The 19,032-nt window shown below is 40.8% G+C and overlaps 1 protein-coding gene across 4 annotated transcripts in view; it reads left to right on the top strand.

Annotated features, from left to right (window-relative positions):
* Nucleotides 1-1,242: 1,242 nt before the first annotated feature.
* Nucleotides 1,243-19,032, top strand: part of DEPDC5 (DEP domain containing 5) — a 47,179-nt gene continuing 29,389 nt past the window's right edge. For 3 of the 4 annotated variants that reach the window (XM_010286398.1, XM_010286397.1, XM_010286396.1), the window contains exons 1-22: nucleotides 1,243-1,362; nucleotides 2,114-2,201; nucleotides 2,965-3,011; nucleotides 3,507-3,592; nucleotides 4,398-4,481; nucleotides 5,148-5,197; nucleotides 5,734-5,803; nucleotides 6,143-6,221; nucleotides 7,151-7,212; nucleotides 8,608-8,677; nucleotides 9,058-9,130; nucleotides 9,859-9,962; nucleotides 10,329-10,403; nucleotides 11,368-11,502; nucleotides 11,979-12,040; nucleotides 12,145-12,218; nucleotides 13,407-13,476; nucleotides 14,010-14,046; nucleotides 15,122-15,242; nucleotides 16,328-16,548; nucleotides 18,139-18,342; nucleotides 18,862-18,997. In XM_010286398.1, the coding sequence (XP_010284700.1) occupies nucleotides 1,305-1,362; nucleotides 2,114-2,201; nucleotides 2,965-3,011; nucleotides 3,507-3,592; nucleotides 4,398-4,481; nucleotides 5,148-5,197; nucleotides 5,734-5,803; nucleotides 6,143-6,221; nucleotides 7,151-7,212; nucleotides 8,608-8,677; nucleotides 9,058-9,130; nucleotides 9,859-9,962; nucleotides 10,329-10,403; nucleotides 11,368-11,502; nucleotides 11,979-12,040; nucleotides 12,145-12,218; nucleotides 13,407-13,476; nucleotides 14,010-14,046; nucleotides 15,122-15,242; nucleotides 16,328-16,548; nucleotides 18,139-18,342; nucleotides 18,862-18,997 (2,006 nt within the window). In that variant the 5' untranslated portion in view covers nucleotides 1,243-1,304. The remainder of the gene's footprint in view (nucleotides 1,363-2,113; nucleotides 2,202-2,964; nucleotides 3,012-3,506; nucleotides 3,593-4,397; nucleotides 4,482-5,147; nucleotides 5,198-5,733; nucleotides 5,804-6,142; nucleotides 6,222-7,150; nucleotides 7,213-8,607; nucleotides 8,678-9,057; nucleotides 9,131-9,858; nucleotides 9,963-10,328; nucleotides 10,404-11,367; nucleotides 11,503-11,978; nucleotides 12,041-12,144; nucleotides 12,219-13,406; nucleotides 13,477-14,009; nucleotides 14,047-15,121; nucleotides 15,243-16,327; nucleotides 16,549-18,138; nucleotides 18,343-18,861; nucleotides 18,998-19,032) is intronic. The other variant, XM_010286399.1, reaches the window with a different exon arrangement.

Raw genomic sequence — 19,032 nt, 5'->3', positions numbered from 1 at the left:
TGTGGGGCCGGTGAGCGGCCCGGAGCGTTTAGGCGCCCGGGTCTGCGCGCTGCTCCCCACTCCCCTTCCCCTGGGGCTCTGCTGCGGGCCGCCGCGTTACTCGCTCTGCGCTACCGTCCGCCCGCCGGGCCTCGCTGCTGCCAGACCGCCCCGAGCAGCTTCTCGGGGTCGGGACTCGGGCGTCTTGCTCGGCTTCTCTAAATCTTCTTACAAATGCGCAGCTGAAGCGACGCAGGCCTTCCCGCGCTGGGTTAACGACCGCGAGCGGGAGAGTGGCGTCTGGGCAGGATCGGGGGGATTCCCCCGCCCCGCCGGCCCTGCTTGCCTGTGACGTCCTCTGTGCGAATCCTGCCGTCACACGCTGCAGCCCGGTGTCTTGTTTTTTCCAGACCTACAACAATTCCAAGTTCGAAGGTTTTACAGAATTTATTTTGGCAAACTGGATGTACGGGTTTTTTCTCGCCCATACCTTTGTAGCTCGGTAGTTGAATCGACTTTGTGAAAAGCACATCTGCAAGCTCAATAAGTCAGTCTATTTGAAAGGCATACTTTTAATTCCTCTGCGTTTTGATTTGGTGTAAGAGTATAGTTATAAGTAGAAGAGTTTATAGTTTGATTTTATAATGTGGCTATAGTTTTATGAAGAAAGCTTTATGCCTACTGATGATTTCCAGTTTAAATGCACCCCTAAAAAGAGTAACTTGTAAGAGTAAAGGTCCTCCTTTGAAATATGCTTTATTTTAAATTAAAGCGGCAGGAAGAAAAAAATGTGGTGGTTGATGCAGTTAAAACAAAGCAATGCAAACCGGTGCCTCAAACGTAAATGTTTGCTTGGCCCTGTAGGTCTGTAGTGCTACCCTGTGCTGTGTACAGCTCTGCTGCGATGGTGTGAAATCACCCAGACATGTGAAAGAGATGGAATGACAAAACCAGAAGATATAATTGGCAGTAGGCATAAGTCTGGGTATTCATTTTAATGCGTTTAGCACAGGGTTCTGAATTTATCCTTGAAATATAAAAGATACGATTTCAGAGAGCGGTACTAGCTCTCTGACAGGAGTGCTGGGGGAAGAGGTTGTTAAGAAATTTTTAGTCTAATGTTTGTTAAACTTTGTAATGTGCCTGCCTTTCAGGTGTGGCATTCTTGGCTATGTGGTGGTCCAGCATCCTTTGTTCACGCACAGAGTATAAAGAATGCTTTTGTAATGATAAGAGATCTGTGTCTGCTTTCATTTCCGTATTAGATATGCGAGATGTCTTGAACTGTTTTTACTCAAAGCAGCTGAGAAGAAGTGGAATTCAAGATGAGAACCAACAAGGTGTACAAGCTCGTCATACATAAGAAGGGTTTTGGAGGCAGTGGTCAGTATTTCCTGGTTCAGTGAGACAGTGAGACCAGCACTGTCTTACTTAATTGAAAGCAATTAACTGATTTATTGATCTCTTTAACAAAACAGTGAAGGTGGAGCTTTGATGTAACAAGCAGTATTACCAGCCAGAGTTTTGAAGGCTCTCTTTTATTAGCAAGATACAGGAGAATAAAATTGCATTTGTCGGAACAGGATGAGATTGCACCTATACAATAAAATTGCTTTATTCTACCTCTTCCCTGTTTGTTGTGTTGCTTTTGTTTTAACCTTGTATTTCAGTCACTCCTATTAAGTGACAGACACATCAGTGACTTGTGACTACATGTTGATGTGTTTCTGTGAACTAAGAAAAATGTCATTTATTTGATTTTTCCCTGCTTCTGGACTTAAAATCATAGCATGCTAGTAAATCTTGTTAAGATTCTATAGCTATCTACTTCTGTACTGATGCTTGTTATATGAAAAATACAAAAGAAGATTCTGCTTGCCTAATTAGGGCACACTCTTGCTGAACAAATCTTTTGTGACAGTTCTGTGACTTGAAAGAAAAGGGTTTGCCCACAAGAGTGGTCAGACTGAAGTGGCTGGACAGGGGCACTGTCACGTAGTGAATATAGTTCATTGCTGACATGTTAATCCTGGGCTGCTGTATTTATGTAAACTGTTGCGTACAAACATGCCATCATCTCTGTTTGGTATGTATCTGTTCACTGCAGTTTTCATCATTCATGTATGTCTTGTAGATGATGAACTGGTGGTGAATCCTAAAGTATTTCTTCAGATCAAGCTGGGAGATGTTGTGGAAATTGCACATCCCAATGATGAATACAGGTGAATTCTCTTTTTGTTGGTATCAGTCAGGTGTGGTTAGAGCACTGAAAGAGCATGTTCATGTGTAGCGGTTTCTAGAATGAGAAGCTCTTCGTGTGGATAAAAATTTGCTTCAGGATGCTGCTGTGTTCTTTTTCTACCTGAAGAACAGTAAAGGGAGTAGCTATAGCAGGAGCTCTTCCTTAAAGAAGAATGGAATTCTTTGGTGTTTGCTGACCTTTCATAGGGCAAGTAGTACCTGAATATGGAGAGGTCTACCATATCTTTATCCTCTTCATAGAGCTGTTGTTACCTAATGATTATTCTTCTATCCTGTACTATATCCTAGGCAAAATTAAAACTTCCTGGTCAGCTATACAAACATAAACCTTTTTGCATGAAGCTGGTCATCCTGCAGCCCATATCTGAAAAATAGGAGTATACTTGCATGACGTTCTGAGAAGTTCCTGTGTGACTTATTTTCCCATTTAGAGTATCATCTTTACCTAAAGAGTACCTTATAATTGTAAATTACAGTCATATAGTTATAGATATAAATGTATATATCTATATATAAGGTATATTATAATTATAGGTGTAAAGAACAAGACAGGGTGACAGGCAGAGAGGATGATGTATGAAGCTTTCTAGAAAATATTAATGTTTCTCTTTAGCTTGTTGCATGCTCTGTGTTACTAAATAGTTTTGAGAGAGTGATTTGCCAGAGTAGACTGTTGGTATCTCAACTTGTCTACCCTTTTTTTTTTTCCTTTTTGTATGCTAGTCCCCTGCTTCTACAAGTGAAGTCACTTAAGGAAGATTTGCAGAAAGGTAAAACTAGACTCGTAGCATGCATAGTAAAATCTCAGACAAAGATTATGTGATTGGACTGTACCTGTGATTGACTAATGCAGATACATTAACTTTGTAAGAAAATCAATGCTTTGTGTATTTAAGAATGGAAGAATTATAATTTTACCAGAAAATGGATAGCCAATTTTAAATCTGCTTTTGGTTGAATAATGATGTGGGATACAGTTTAAACAAAATTGGCTTTTTAGCATTAAATTTTTGTTTCTGCATTCTCTGACTACCTTTATAGCTTTTCTTCTTGCAGGAATTAATTCAGCCTAAACTTTGAGTTTATGTCACCTGCTTTGGTTTTAATGACTCTTAAATTGGGCCTTAGTGGAAAGAAGCTGTTGTCTTTTGCTGAGGCCCTAAGTGTTTCATGACAATCTCACTGTACTACTTTTGTACTTGTAAACCACTTGAAACCTCTTGAGGATGTTCACTTCTTGTTGTCTTTTCTCATTTTTGTGGCAGAAACTATAAGTGTGGATCAGACAGTTGCACAAGTGTTCCGGCTGCGGCCGTACCAGGATGTCCATGTGAATGTTGTTGACCCAAAGGTGTGTGGCTTTGCAACTTGTTTCCATCTGCCACTTCACTTGGCTCAAATCAGGGCTCTGTGAGTTTTCATCTACAGTAGTATTGAAAAAAAAGGCATTCATTTTTTATTGAAAGGTATTTAGCCTTCTTTCCGAAGAAAATGAGGCTTGGGCAGTTGAACAATTTGTGTGTTTGTTATGTTTCTCTTTCCTTTCTCCCTGCCATCCCTGCTCTCTTTTTGAACTCTATGGACCAGCTTCAACACAGCTTGATAGAAATTTAGAAATTTCAAATATTTTTAAATTCCAGATATTCAGGATAACCAGGCAGAGTAAAAGAAACAGTAAGTGGCCTAGTCAACAGAAGAGCCATGATATGGAATTTGCATTATTTGATACCAGAGCGCCTTGTAAGAGAGGCATCTGCTGTAAATGTCCCAACTATCAAAAGAGCTTCAGTCAGAGCTTACCTTCAGCACAAGACAAAAATATGCAGGAAACGAGGCTTCCTTGATGTCTTGAACAATGGAAGTAATTTGTTTTACTTGTGCTTCCAATTTGCACTGAGACTTGTAGCACAGACTGCGTCCTTGGGCTTTTTCTGGTCACGTTGTACAGTGTCTTGCAGCTCACAGTAGTTCCAATACATGCACAACTTTGGCAGTTATTCTGATGGGACTTACCTCTTCTCTTGCATCTGTTAGGAGTATTGACTGATTGTAGAATGGCCCTCCCTGTAACATTTGGTTCTTACCAGAACACATTGAAGGGCACTACTTAGAAACAACCAGTAAAATCTAAGTGCTGGTTTTCTTCTATTTCCCAGGAGGTGACCTTGGACTTGGTGGAGCTGACCTTTAAAGATCAGTATATTGGGCGCGGGGATATGTGGCGACTGAAGAAAAGTTTGGTAAGGCCTCTACTGTCCTTATGTGTGGGGTAGAGGAGGTTACATACCTTTTTCTTTGCTTGCTGCAAAAGAAAATAAGCGTTTTACAAAATAGAGCAAACCGAGACTGAGACCGGTATCAGCAGCTCCTGGGAACTTATGCTGTAAAGTGGTACATCAGAGTTGGAGAAATGGATGTAAATGTGTCGCAGAAAAGGTTAATCCCATCATTTCCTACTCCATTGCAGTAATGTTAATTACTGCCTTGGGCACTGAAAATGCTGTTGGCAGTGTTTTTTCTTATGTTCTGAATTTCAGTGATTTAATACATTCAGAAGAGTTATTTTTCAAGTAGAAGTATGCTAAAGTATCCCCTCTCTGATAGTACCGCTTAATAAGCAACTGTTAGAATGTTTTGTTTCCACATCTCTGAAGTGCGGTCTTTGGCTCTTCTAAGCACAGTGCATTAGACAAATGAACCCAATTAAAGTTCATATGTGTTAAAAACCATTTTCTGTTGTCTGTTGCAGAGGTTCTGTAGGCTGAGATACTAGTAGTAAATGCTCAGTGGTTCTTGTGATTTTATGGCAGAAGTCAGGTGTTTGAGCGTGAATGGGTATTTTTGTAAATTGGCCTGCTCACTCTGAGCCTACTGTTCTTTTAACACCAGTAACTATTCTTTCTTAGGTCAGCACATGTGCATATGTCACCCAAAAAGTTGAATTTGCGGGTATCAGGTCAGTGCCTCCCCTGAGGGTTTACTGTTACTTATGACTTTAGATTAATGAGTCCAGAGTATCCAGTTGGAGAACCTTCTCTGAAAAATCCTTCACGTTTTATTGTTCTTTTTTCTACAGATTTCTGTCTGTACCACGGGGTGGGGGAAGACTTCTATCTGTTTTGGGATGGAAAAATCTAATAGTAGGACAGCCAGCTGGCCACACTTGGTGCCTCTGATGAATGACAAATAGTTTTCCTTTTACCTCTTATAATATTGCCCCCCTTTGCAACATGTATTAATAGTACAGATGAAGGTTACTTCAGTTGCTGTTGAGATGACAAAGGGACAAGGAAATGTGCAGATGCAGAGGGAAACAGCTGTTTTGGCATCTTTTGAGTTAAAGATCAGGTCTTAACCAAATGAACTTCTTCTCTGTATTTAAGTCATACTTGAATGCAGATTTTTGGTACATCCCTTATTTGCTCAAATACTGATTCTCTAATCTTCCTATTCACTCTGGTTAGCAAATACTCTGCACTTTTTTTCTTGCAGGGCACAGGCAGGTGAACTGTGGGTTAAGAGTGAGAAAGTCACTTGTGGATACATCAGTGAAGACACCCGGGTAAGGTTTCAGGGAGCAGAAGTTTTTTCCCTTCCTCTCCTTGCCAGGTTTCTTGTAATTCTATCTTGTGCCCAGATTTGTACGGATCATTTGAATTGGCTGTGTTGTAAGGTGGAGAATGGTAATAGATTCAGGAGAATGAATGCTTAGTAAACTTCAGCTCTTCTGCGCTGACAGCACTAGGAATTACTCAGGCTGTTGAAATTCCAGCTCGTTAGAGGGGAAATTCCCTATGAGGCAGTGGGCACAGTCATTTAAGTTGCTCTATAGTTAACTTCTTCATTTGGCCCTTTTAGTGAATGTACCTTGTTTTAAATAAGGTCTTTCATTCCTTTGCAGGTGGTTTTCCGCTCCACTTCTGCCATGGTTTATATTTTTATCCAGATGAGCTGTGAAATGTGGGATTTTGATATTTATGGTATGTGGGTAACTGACCTGCCTGATTGTGACTGTGGATGGCAGCAGCTATCCTTTCTGCCCCTACTAGAAAGCTGCCACTACCATTCCTTTCTGCTACTACTAGAAAACTAGAACAATCCTGCCTTTGGCCTAGGCAGTGCTCTGAGGTGTGCTGTGTCACCCTCTTAGGTCTTTACTTACAGTGCCATGCTTTTCTCTCCTGGGTATTCCATAATTTTCCTGTCCTTGCTGTAGGGCCTGGGTACCATTATCTCAGTGACAACATCAAGGGGGCCAACTAACTGAACCTTGGAAAGGTGTTCTGTGGATATGAACGCGCTTGGTGATGAGGGCAGGTGTAAGCCTGTGTGAATCCTGAAACCAGAAACGTATGGAAGTCCTGTGAAAAGAGGACTTTGATGTTTTAGTTTTCTCTTGACTTTGGCTTAGCGAGGAAACAAAAACCCTGCTCTAGCCCAGGTAGCGTCAGCTAGAAGTATTAAAACTTTAGGCATTAAGAATGAGTCACTTACCTGTGTCATTGTCCTATTTTTTTCCTGGCTTAATTCTTTAGCAAAGCTCTTACCACTTCCTTTCACCATGTGTTTAGGCATATGTCACTGGGCAACTATTCAAAACTGAGCAGGTGATCGGTTGTGCATACTATGCCTAAAAAGTAGTACAGATGCTTTCCCAGCATGCTGCAAATGTGTTGGAAAAATGAATGTAAAGGTCAGATCCTTTTGACAGTGTCTTGTTTACATACTCTAAAACATAGTCATGCTTTTTAATCTTTTTATCACCTTTGCTTTAGTGATTCTAGCATTCATTATGCACACAGCTGCTCTGATTCTGATAAAAATAATTGTCCTAGAATCTCAGGGTTAAATATATCCCATAGTTGAAGTAACTACTGTTATTTGATGCTTTGAGATGTTTACTTTGCAGGGGACCTATATTTTGAGAAAGCTGTGAACGGTTTCCTTGCTGACCTCTTCACAAAATGGAAGGTAAATAGCTGATTGAGTTCATCCTGTTCTGAAAGAACAAGTCAATGCCATCTTAATGAGCCCATCGATGTGCCAGTTTGAGGAAGATCCAGGTAGTGTCAGGCAGTGCTAAGATTTACAGGACTATGAGAGGTGGCTCCTGGGCATCAAAAGAGTGGTTATTGCAGGCCTGCATTAAATCATGTATGTGCTGACTGACCCCAGTACTGATCTGTTTTATCTCCTGTGTTTGTATCATACAATTTGTTTGTGTGAAGACTCTGACTGGACTAAAGTCACTAAATGTGTGATACAGTTGGTTGTGCTTGTGCAGTAATGCACAAGTCTGTCTTACGCTGTTTTATTTGTTCCAAGACTCCGTTCCGAATATTTCACGGGTACAGTCTGCAATCTGTTTAGTGCCGCTATCTTTTAGCATGAAGGGGTTCCAGGTTGTAGTATGTGGGCTGCTGCTGATGTGCAAGGCTCTTGAAAGTGGATTGCTTCAAAACCAAACAAAGCCTCACTACCTCTTATGGCTGAACAACCCAGAGCTGTCTCCTGTCTCAGTGCATGATCTGGCTCAGAGCAAGGTACAACTGCTGTTAGCAGTCCTGCAGCAGACTTCCACTGGCTTGAGAGAACCATATCAATACTCAAAAACAGGCATATATAAAATCTGCAACCTAAATTAAAAGAATAGCTAGATAAGGCAAAAGAGTCTGAAATCCTAAATGTAGCACAGCTCATGATGGTTCCGAATGTTAAGGAGAGCAGGAGCATGCCAGCAGATTTGTCTCATTTTCATTGTGCTTTTTTCCATTGGAGAGTTACTGGGAGCTCTGCATGCTATGTCTGTGAAGTGCCTGTTTTGCTTTCAGTACTACTATTCCACGTTGGATATGGGGCTGAGCGATGCTGAGGCTCACGGGGCCTTTTTTCCTTTTCAGGGGGTACCCATTGCATGCATTCGCACTGTAACTGTTTGTTGAAGTTTTAATTTTTTTTTTTTTATTTCTCTGGAATTGTTAGGGGCATCTCTCTGAAGTAACAAATAAGAATATCAAATTGCTGTATGTATCAACAAATTAAGTCAACTGTCTTTATATTTTTTTAAACAAAAAATCTTGTATCTTGGCGACTACAGAGAGGACTTTCTTTAGAGACTAGTGGAGAGTGCTCCTGCTAAATGCGATATAGCCTAGAAGCACAGAATCCAGAGGACAGACCATTATGTTATTTCACAGAGGCATATGCAGCACTCACGCAGACATAGTAATACACTACTCTATCTTTTTCTAGTTACTTTTGGTCCTAGATGCGGGGGAAAGAGGGTGTTACTATATGTGTATAACACAATTTTCTACTGAATGTGACCCTTAAGGTTTTCTTTTTTCATCTGTTCTTCCTGGGCAGGAGAAGAATTGCAGCCATGAAGTGACAGTGGTTCTATTTTCTAGGACATTTTACGAAGCAAAATCTATAGGTATGTAAATTCTGTATTTTCATGTTTCTATTTTTAAACTGTCTCCTTCTGTCTTGAAAGTTGGTCACAGGCTGCCAGTGAAATTCCCCTATTTTTTTATGTCCATGTCCAAAGTATTCCCTACCAAGCACAGTGGATATACAAACATTTTTATGAAAGTACTGCAGTGAAAGCCTGATGTAGAAGAATATATGGCAAATTTCCATCATGCTCAAGCTGTCACAGTGTTTTAAAAGCAATTTTAATACTGTGTATGAGATCTGATTTTTCCTCAAAGTTTTTTTGGTTTTTTTAAATGGAAATGGCAGCTCCTTACTAGAAAAGATGAGTCATTTCTATACAAGAGCATAGGATAATATGTGCTTTTGCTTCTGTTTCAGATGAGTTTCCTGAAACACATCGTGCATCAATCCGTCAGGATCATGAGGGAAGATTTTATGAAGATTTTTACAAGTATGTCTTCCAGTTCTTTCACCTCTTGTCCTACACTGTATGTGCAACACATGTGGAGAATATCATGTTATTAACTGTAGGACCTTGCAAGGAATTCAGGTAGATTAAACATGTATATCTGAAACTGGCAGCAAATTGATGAGTAGTCCCCATTCCATCTGTGAGTGCACACCCATATTTGCTAAGTCAGTCTTCCACGTGCATGTGAATGTTGTGTTGTCTGTGCTCTATTGGAATTGCCAATAAACTTAAAAGTTCTGTAGTGTTGGGAATGGTCTTTGCATAAGGCTTGGCTGTTTTTCAGATCTTTACGTTCTTGAGTAGTTGAAGAACAGATGGTGCCATTGCTGAAACCACAAGCGTTTCCAGTTAGGTACTGGAGCTCTTTGGCTGATGGTCACAGCAGATGCAGCTGCCAAAGCTGTCATTTGGTTCTGAACTTGAACTTGCTAATGATCTTACTGCTTTGCAGAACAGTGAGGCTATTTGACATACAATGTTCATCACCCATTTAGAAGTGAGAGGTTATCCTGGTTGGGGATGTGCCCAGCTTTGTGTGTGCATCCTCACCTTAGTGATTGCTGCAGGTATGCAGCAGTTCTATCATGCTGCCTAGCAGAAGGAAGAAACACCTTTTTATGCATTCTTTTTTCTAAGTTTGCTGATCCCGTCTCACTTCCTCTTCATAGCTTCCATTCTTGATCCTTACTAAGTTGTGCTCTTTCTAGAGTTGTAGTTCAGAATGAGAGACGAGAAGAGTGGACCTCATTGCTTGTGACCATTAAAAAGCTTTTCATCCAATATCCTGTGTTGGTACGACTAGAGCAAGCAGGTACAAGAATCCTCCTTTCCCATGCTTTTACCCCTTTATCTCCCTACCCCCCTGCCCCCCCTTCCCAAAAAAACAAAAACAAAAACAAAAAGTTCTCTACTGAAACTAGAGGGTTTACAGAGTCTGGTATTGTACTGCTTAGTGCTCTCCTGGCTAGGCTATTTTGCTTGGGTCTTTCTGTGAGATGTACTGATACGAATTTTGCCTGTAATTTGTTGGAGTGGTAGGATTTACTACAAATGCAGTTTTATTTTGCGTGGTGGGTTGTTTTGGTGGGGTGGGGTTGTTTTTGTTTTCTCTTTTTTTGTTAAGCTAGTCTTTACAGAGATTTTTTTTTTTTTCTTTTCCTTCTGAACACTTGTCCAGAGGGCTTTCCTCCAGGTTACAATTCTACCTCGGCACAAGGGAACTACCTGGAGGCCATAAATCTTTCATTCAATGGTAAGTTATGAACAATGGATAAAAATACACAGGGAAAGAACCATTAAAGCAGCTGCCAATAAATGGATGTGGAATTCTGTTGCTTGTTGCTTAACGCTGTGAAGAGGAGGGGAGTATTAAGTGGTTAATGTACCATTTTCAGCCTCAGAAGAAGTTGTCTTGTGTGTCTCTGGAAAACTGGTGGCTCTCAAGTAACTGAGTATTGGGTATTTCAGGCTTCAGGAACCATTTACAGGGCCTTATTGGGATGAAACTTTTTCTTCTAGCTGTGTACCTGTGTGAGAACCTCTTCGAATAAGTGTTGAAAACTTATTCGAAGTTTTATTCAAATAAAGTTTTCAACACTTATTCGAAGTGTTGAAATAAAACACTTCGAATTTTATTTTATTTTTTTGAAAAACTTTTTTCAAAAGCATTTCAAAATCAAGTTAGCTCAAATGTGATTTAGGTGATGCTAATCCATCATCTTTACCAGGGAGATGGATTTGATGGGCTAGAAGGGCTCTCCAAAGACGAACTTTTTGTGATTCTATACATAGATGTTGTTCTGTCACCTTAATGGCTGTCTTGTTACTCCCATGGGAGGGAGCACATGATGTTATTTAAAATTATTAGCAATGGACTGTACCTTGGATCTTCTGGGGGTTTGTTTGTTGGTTTTGTTTGGTGGGTTTTTTTTGAGATGTTAGAAGGGAAACAGTAAGCATATGAGAAAAATACTCCTTTTTATGTATCTGGTTCCCATCCTTTCTTCTCTTCTGCCCTAACTCCTCTCTATCCTGTAGCTTTATTAACATTTATTGGTTGGATAAGGCTACATACAAGCCCTTTCATGCTTGCATGTGCTTTGTGGACACTATTTTAATACCACTGTTAATAGAGAGTCACCTCCCTTGCTCTGAAATAAAACTAAAACATCTGGCATTTTTTTTCTTTTAAAGTATTCCCTAATTCTTTCTCTTAGTGTTTGACAAGCATTACATAAACCGGAACTTTGATCGGACTGGCCAGATGTCTGTGGTTATCACACCTGGTGTGGGTGTGTTTGAAGTTGATCGACTCCTTATGATTCTAACCAAACAACGGATGATAGACAATGGTAAATAACTAGCGATACTGTGCAATCTTTATGAAGGCAAACAGATATATTTGGAAGAATTCTAGCCTTTTCTTGCTATGAAAATCTATGGTAACTGATGTACTCTGGGAAGAGGGGTTACAGCTGGAAGACTTGTGTCCGTACTTCATATTGAAATGGTTTTCAGAGAACTTAACAGGCATTTAATTTATTTTGTTTGTAATAGAGAGCTTCATCTGTTCATGCAGACCTTTCCCTTAAAAGATAATCTTGCATGACTTGCATTAGTTTAGAAGAAATGTTTCTTATATCCCCACTGTCACTGTTGGTTTGTAACCATACCATGGGACTGTTAACTACCATTTTCAGTATAATTACATCTTAAAATCTGATATGAATAAAAATTGGGCCTTCAGCTCACATTTGTGAGCTGTTTTGGTTTAGCAGTCAGTCCTGCTTTTGGTAGAGAGCTGAACTCTGCTGTTCTTTGTTTACAGGGATAGGTGTGGACTTGGTATGCATGGGAGAACAACCATTGCATGCTGTACCACTCTTTAAGGTAATGCATGCTTCTTTTCCCTTCTCTGCTCCTACTAGAAATGTTACTCATTTTGTGACAAGCTAGACACAACTAGTTGCTGTGCTTCTGAATCACTCTTACAGCTCCATAATCGCTGTGGACCTGGTGACTCCAGATTGGGTGACGACTACAATATTCCACACTGGATAAACCATAGGTAGCTGAACTATATCAGCCTTTACTAAACACTTCTGCTTTGCTTTCCTCTTCATAACCTGTTGAATTCTCTTTCTTCTTTATTTCCTCTTCTCTCCTCATGAAGCAAAGACATATATTACAATAGTTTTGCAGAACTAGGAATGTTCTTGCAGAACTCTGGGCATTAGTGCAGCATGTCAGAGATGATGGGCAATTTGTGGAGGAAAAGGTCTTGGTCTTAAGCTCTCTTTCCATCTAACTTAATCCTAGCCTTTAGCTATGCTCGAAGGAAGTCAGGAAGCCAAACAAAAAATACAACCCCTTCAATTAGATTGGTTATTAGTGAAAATAAATACATCCCAAATGAACAGTTATGAGTAGAGAAAATGTGGATAACATGGATAAATGTTGGAACAGCTGCAGGAAACGCTGAGGCTCAGTGTTACGCTGCTACACTCCCAAGACATGGTAGGTTTCCTTTCCGCTTTCTGTTAAACATTCTATGCCATAATACTCTCTTCTTTCCCTACACATAGACATCAGGGCTGAGGGTGAAAACAACCTCCTCAGTCCTTGTTCTGCAAAAGGTTTATTTTTTTCTCTCTTTTAATCCCTTATTATATCTGCATGCATTAATTGACTTGTCCTGACCAACTACCATTCATGGGTTGCTTATACTTTCAAGTGGCTGGAAGGCATCGGGTCTTTGCCATAAATGCAAAAGGCGTTTGAAGGCTTGTAGTACAGCAGGATTTAAAAGATCCAGATGACAAGAAACAAGATCTTAATGAATAAATTATTTCAAATGGGAGGAGGTCTGTAGTTTTCAAACAACTGATGTGAATCATCGCTGTCATGTAAATTAGGAAGAGAGTCATATAAACTGCACAGTACTGTATAGATGGTGGAAGTGGGTACATTTCTGTAGAAAGAAGTAGTGAACTGGGGAATTCAGGTGTAAGGGTATTAAGAAGAGGTCTAGACTGAGGCTGTATGGGAATCAAAGGCGGGTCTTTAAGTAAAGAGTAGCTTCTCTCAAGTTAACCATCCACCAGTGTTTTCTGTATGTTGTTGCCTTAGTGCAGAGAAAGGTATCCCCTTTTCTCCATCTAATAGCTAGCTCAAATTCACGGGCTGTTTGCTGTGTAGCTAACCAGCTATGTTCAGTTCTTAGAAGGCAGCTGAGCAACTCTGTTTTTCCTTTCAGTTTCTACACGTCCAAAAGCCAGCTGCTGTGTAACAGCTTCACTCCACGGATCAAGCTGGCAGGAAGGAAAGTAGGTATCTTTCTGATTTATCTTTTCTTCTTAGTAGCTTATCAGATACCTTTTTCTCAGCCAAGCATCAGAATCTAGAAAGTATTCCAACAGCTGTAACTAAATTTCTGTGTTAAAAGACATTCAAAGCAAAGCTGTAATGGTTGTTATAGGGATTGTGAATGAGGGACTAGTTTGTAGGTCTTTCCTTCCTAGAATGAAACTAGGTGAGAAATGTTTTAAACACCATAAAAATGAGAGTTTCATTCTATAATGAAGAACTCTGTGGAGAGGAAGAAAGGTGTTGACAGAGATGTGTTTTTTACACAGGTTTGTGACCAAGTATCAGTATTTAATACTTCTGAAGTGGTCTGGCTGCCTCACTGAGTCAGCAGGATAAACTTTAAGTCTGATGCTTGATGATACTGGGGGATATTTCCTTAGAACATGCTGACTGTCTCCCTTCTCTCTGTCTTTTCTTTTGTGCTGTCTCTTTTTTTTTTCCTTTTTTTTTTTTGGCCATCACTTCACACTTCCTTTGTTGGACCCTCCAGCCACTGACTGAGAAAGCAAAAAATAACCGAGATGCCTGTGAGTAATTCTGTTCTGGAATGATCTATCCCACTGACCCTAAACTAATGAACAGCTATAGTAAAACAATGACACTTCAGCAAAAACACCACTGATGAGATGCAGGAAGGGACAATTGTTGCAGAAAACCATCAAAACCACATAATTGTTATCTGGAATGTTAATTTGCATATGTTAGTTATTTGTCAAGAAGGCAACCAACATGGAGGGGTGAGTTTCTGTCCCGGCTGCTTGTCACCTGGCTAGAAGAATAGGTGGTATCAGGCTGGTGTGCTAGTTGTACTGTTCATGGGAGTGGGTCAGGAGGGCATTCTCTGGCTTGGGATGTTGTCAGTGCTATAACCTCAGAATTACAGTGGGAGAAACCTGCATTCTTTTAATACCACCTTGTTTCACAAAGGTGTACGTTCTTTCAAAGATGCTTTAAAATGTGCGGTTCTCTCATGAGGGAACTCAAGGCATCTGTTCATACAAGGATTGATGGGGAGACCTTATTGCTCTCTACAACTACATGAAAGGGGGTTGTGGCGAGGTGGGTGTTGGTCTTTTCTCCCAGCTAACTAGTGATAGGACGAGAGGAAATGGCCTCAAGTTGCGCCAGGGGAGGTTTAGATTGGATATTAGGAAAAATTTCTTCACCGAGAGGGTAATCAAGCATTGGAACAGGCTGCCCAGGCAGATGGTGGAGTCACCATCTCTGGAAGTGTTCAAGAAACGTGTGGATGTGGCGCTTCAGGACATGGTTTAGGGGACATGGTGGCGTTGGGTTAATGGTTGGACGTGATGATCTTGAAGGTCCTTTCCAACCTTAGTGATTCTGTGATTCTATGATTCTGTGATTATTAATTTAATGTCTTGGATATATGAGGGGAAGATACTAGGGCCTCAGCAACCCTGATTCAAAGGCAACAACTTTGATAATTGAGCTGCTCCAGCTGTTCTGCTCATGAGACTTCTGTATGTGATTTCTTTTGGAATAGATACTTTTCTTAGTGGTGAGATTTGGGCGCTTCTAACTTGCAGATCTTGAACATTCTTCAAAGAGTTTTACAGTGCTCTATGATTTTTATTTTAGCATTAGGGTCTCCAAAAGATGCTGAGAATGCTCTGCCTATCCAGGTAGATTATGATGGCTATGATGCCCAGGTGTTCAGACTGCCAGGCCCATCCAGAGCCCAGCGCTGTACCACTTTCAGGTAAGAGTCTTGTGGGTGTACTAGTTCTATAGTAGCCATGTAATGGTGTATTTCTTGATGCATAAAATGCTTTGAGAAATATTAGGAGAATTAAGCTCCACATGCTTACAATTGAATAAAAAGCTTTATCTGTAGCTAGTATTTATGGCTGGTTGTCTGGTATTTTACCTCTAAGATAGTGTGTGGGATCTAGCAAAAGGCATATGTATACTTTTTCGTTACATCTTTAATTTTGTCTGAAGTAGAATGAAGCTAGTCTCTCTTGCTAAGTTCCTAGCAGATTTTGCAAGGTGGGTAAGAAAGTACTCGTGCAATAGACTTGCACAGAGTTGTAGAAATAGCATTAGTTTGATGCACAGCTTAGTAACTGGTGCTGAAGAGTGGGGGGGAATCTTCCCTGAAAACGTTGCCTTTCTGAATGAGAGAAGAAACTGAGAAGCTGAGTGCAGGTTCTCAAATATTCCATGGCCTTTCCTCTGAGAAGAAAGGCTAATTATCCTCAGGTCCTGGCCAAATTCATTGAAGAACCTACATGTTTTAGTGCTTTTTTAGGAACATGGGATTGATAAACTTGTTTTGAAGTATTTTTGTGCTTTTCTTCTCTCAGTAGTATTGCCTAAATCTGAGGAAGCTGTGCATGTGGACTCACTTGTTAATATGAGCAGCTTGTAGAAATTCGTGCTGGAAGATGCCAGTACAATTTAATGTAATTAATAATTCCAAGTAGTTTCCCTATAGCTATGTGTTCCTAGCACTATAGGCTCAGGTCTGCTATCTTCTAGACCACATCTATATTAGCAGCCTGGTGTGGTGTCTGTAGAATTGCATAAAGAGTTGAGCATGCTCTTTTCACAGCTGTTGTGCTGGAAGCGTTTTGGTGCTCTATTCTTCTATTGTGTGATGCACAAAAGTATATAGTACCCCCATAGTCAGAAAAATAGTGATAGCTTCCTTGTAGTCCGCTTCTTGAGTTCACCTATTGACTATTGAGTCTCTTACATGTCTTGGGCTTCTTCAAACCCCTTGATAACCCAGGAATTAATCTCTTTTTCATATCACTGGACATATCTGTTTATTTTCAGCAGGTCTGTGAGGGAGAGAGAAAGTCGTACCAGAAAGAGCTCTAGTTCCTATGACGTTTCATGCAGCCCTTCTCTGCAGAGCCGCACGCTACCCCCAGAGGAGGTGAGGAGCCAGGCTTCTGATGACAGCTCACTGGGGAAGATCTCCAACATCCTGATGATCCCACGGCCTCATCTGCACCAGTATGAAGTCAGCAGCTCTTTGGGCTATACCAGCACCAGAGGTCAGCCTACGGCAGATGGAAAAGTACCTTAGGTGGTGAGAGGGGACAGAGAAGATGGAAGTTTGTGTTGGTCACTGCCAGGCCAGCGCAGGGGAGATGGTGCTTATATTAGCATTTATGGTACACCTTTTCTGCAGCTCCAGCTATGGCTGGGTGTGTGCATTCTCCCTTTGTTATCCTTGTCCAATTCCATTGCTTTTTTTTATTGGCTTGTCCTAAATAGAAGTGTCCTGACCCTGATTTGCTGTTTTCCCTTGCCTATTGCCGCCTTTAATATTTGACTATTCTCCTGTGCCCACCTGCAAATGTGGACATATACAAGTAACTTCATATTTTCCAGGTCACATATAATCTGTCAAATGAAAATTGGCCTTAGTAGTGAGCCCTGGGGGACCCTGCATATAATTTCTCTCTATGGGTATTTATTGTCACTAAGAGTCACTTTCTGGATCTTTCCTTTTGACAATGTACTGCTGAGCTGTCTTGGTGTGTTAGCAGTGATGATGGTCTCCTATTTTTTTTCTTTCAATTTAATTTTGTCCTCAGACAGTATGTGGTATCTTCCACAATCCAAACTCATTTCTAGGTAAATTGTGTTCCTCCTGCAATTGCTTGATCTTCTGTAAATTCTGTCCCTGAAGGGTCTTTATGCTTTTTTTTCATGTCATGCTGTGTGACACCTAATACTTATTTTGTGTGACACCTAATACCATATTTATCCTATTACAGGAATTGCACTTACTGGTGTGGAACTGCTGTCACACAGTGTGCTTCACTTCACATTTATTTTTCGCATATTTCTCTGCTGTCAGTTAATATACACTTTTTTCTTTTGGTAACTCCTTCAGTTTGAAGGATAGTCTTCTGACACAGCTGAAGGTGCACAACTGAATGGGGATGTGTGTGGAATAGGACTGGCGGGGAAGGAAGAGTCAGAGTAACTGGGATTTTTCACCTGTTCTGCTTGGCGGTATAGAGTAGTCAATGAGACCCTTTGCTTTAGGATTTCCATTTGTTGAACAGAGTAAATGCTGCTTAGTCATCTCATTTATTTTTTTCTCCTGTTTCTAAATAAGTGCACTTCTGTTCTACATTGAACAGTAATGACTAACTGATAGCTTGCTGAGATCTTGTGTCCCCTGTCTTCTGGAAATAATCCCTTATTTCAGTGGTCAGATCTGGACGTTAGAAAAAATGAATGTTGGTCAGTTGTACTTTCTGCTGTGTCTTTGGTACTCATCCTGAAGTTTCTGCTGTGTCAGTCTTGATTTCTCAGGAATTGTCAAAGCTTTGAGTAATTCTTCATAATTGACTTTACAAGCGGTTTTTTTTATGGCTTCATTAGAGTAAAGTGACAGAGTATACAGCAATGGTGTAATGGCAGATGAAATCACATTCTTTCTTATCTGGATTCTTGTTTACATTGTAATTTGCGGACCGGATTCCAATTGCTTCAGCTTCTTTCCCTGCCTACTCCTCACCTCTCCTTATTCCCACTTACCCTGGGGAATCTTTGTATCCCGAAGTGATACATTCTCTTTTGCTTGGCTTCTGTGTGATCTCACACTGACTTTAAGTTGTGTTTTCTAGATGTCCTTGAGAACATGCTGGAGTCTCAGCAGCGTGACTCCAGTGCCCCTGGGAGGTTCCATGTTGGCAGCGCAGAATCCCTGCTGCACGTTCGGCCTGGGGGATATACACCCCAGCGAGCACTGATAAACCCCTTTGCCCCATCCCGCATGCCCATGAAACTTACGTCTAACAGGAGGCGCTGGATGCACACTTTTCCTGTGGGTAAGTCTGTTTTGTAGCACATTAGGTTGCTGTTACTTTTTCCTTGTCCAAGCATTAACACAACAAGAGAACCAATGTGAACTCTGGTGTCTTGAAGTACTCTGCGCTATAACAGAGGTTGAACTAAGTGTATAGGTTTGATAAATCAGAGATTCTCTTTTGAAAATATTACCATCTGTTGGCAAACTTGCAGCATCAGGTACCATGGAATAATCTTATAGTAGACGGAGGCTGTTGAAGTGAATCATAACTATCATTGGGGTTGACTTTCAGATCCTGAATTGTTCTCATATTTGTTTAGCGTCTTGTAAGTAGGCTCTCCAAAATGTTTAAAAGAATATTCGGCTTTGCTGGCTTCAGAGAGGATGCCAGAGGCTCAAGTCTTTGAAAAGAGTTCATAAACATGCCTTCTTAATTTCCATTAGCTAGCATTGCCTATGCTGTTGACAAAAGGAGGATACAAGCAACTGAAGAATCGATGCAGATGTGGTGATTAATGATCAAACTCTAACTGTGCAGGGCCATCAGGAGAAGCTATCCAGATCCATCATCAAACCCGTCAGAATATGGTGGAAATGCAGGGCAATGGGCAGCAGGATTTGACACATTCCTCTGCTGAGCTGCTGGAGCTGGCTTACCATGAGGCAACTGGCAGGTGAGGTCTTTAGGATGAATCTGTGTGGACTTTGC

The sequence above is a fragment of the Phaethon lepturus genome, unplaced genomic scaffold (genome assembly GCF_000687285.1).
Source record: "Phaethon lepturus isolate BGI_N335 unplaced genomic scaffold, ASM68728v1 scaffold16804, whole genome shotgun sequence".
Taxonomy (NCBI): domain Eukaryota; kingdom Metazoa; phylum Chordata; class Aves; order Phaethontiformes; family Phaethontidae; genus Phaethon; species Phaethon lepturus.
Note: the sequence above shows the minus strand (reverse complement) of the source record. Positions and strands in the feature narration are given on the sequence as shown.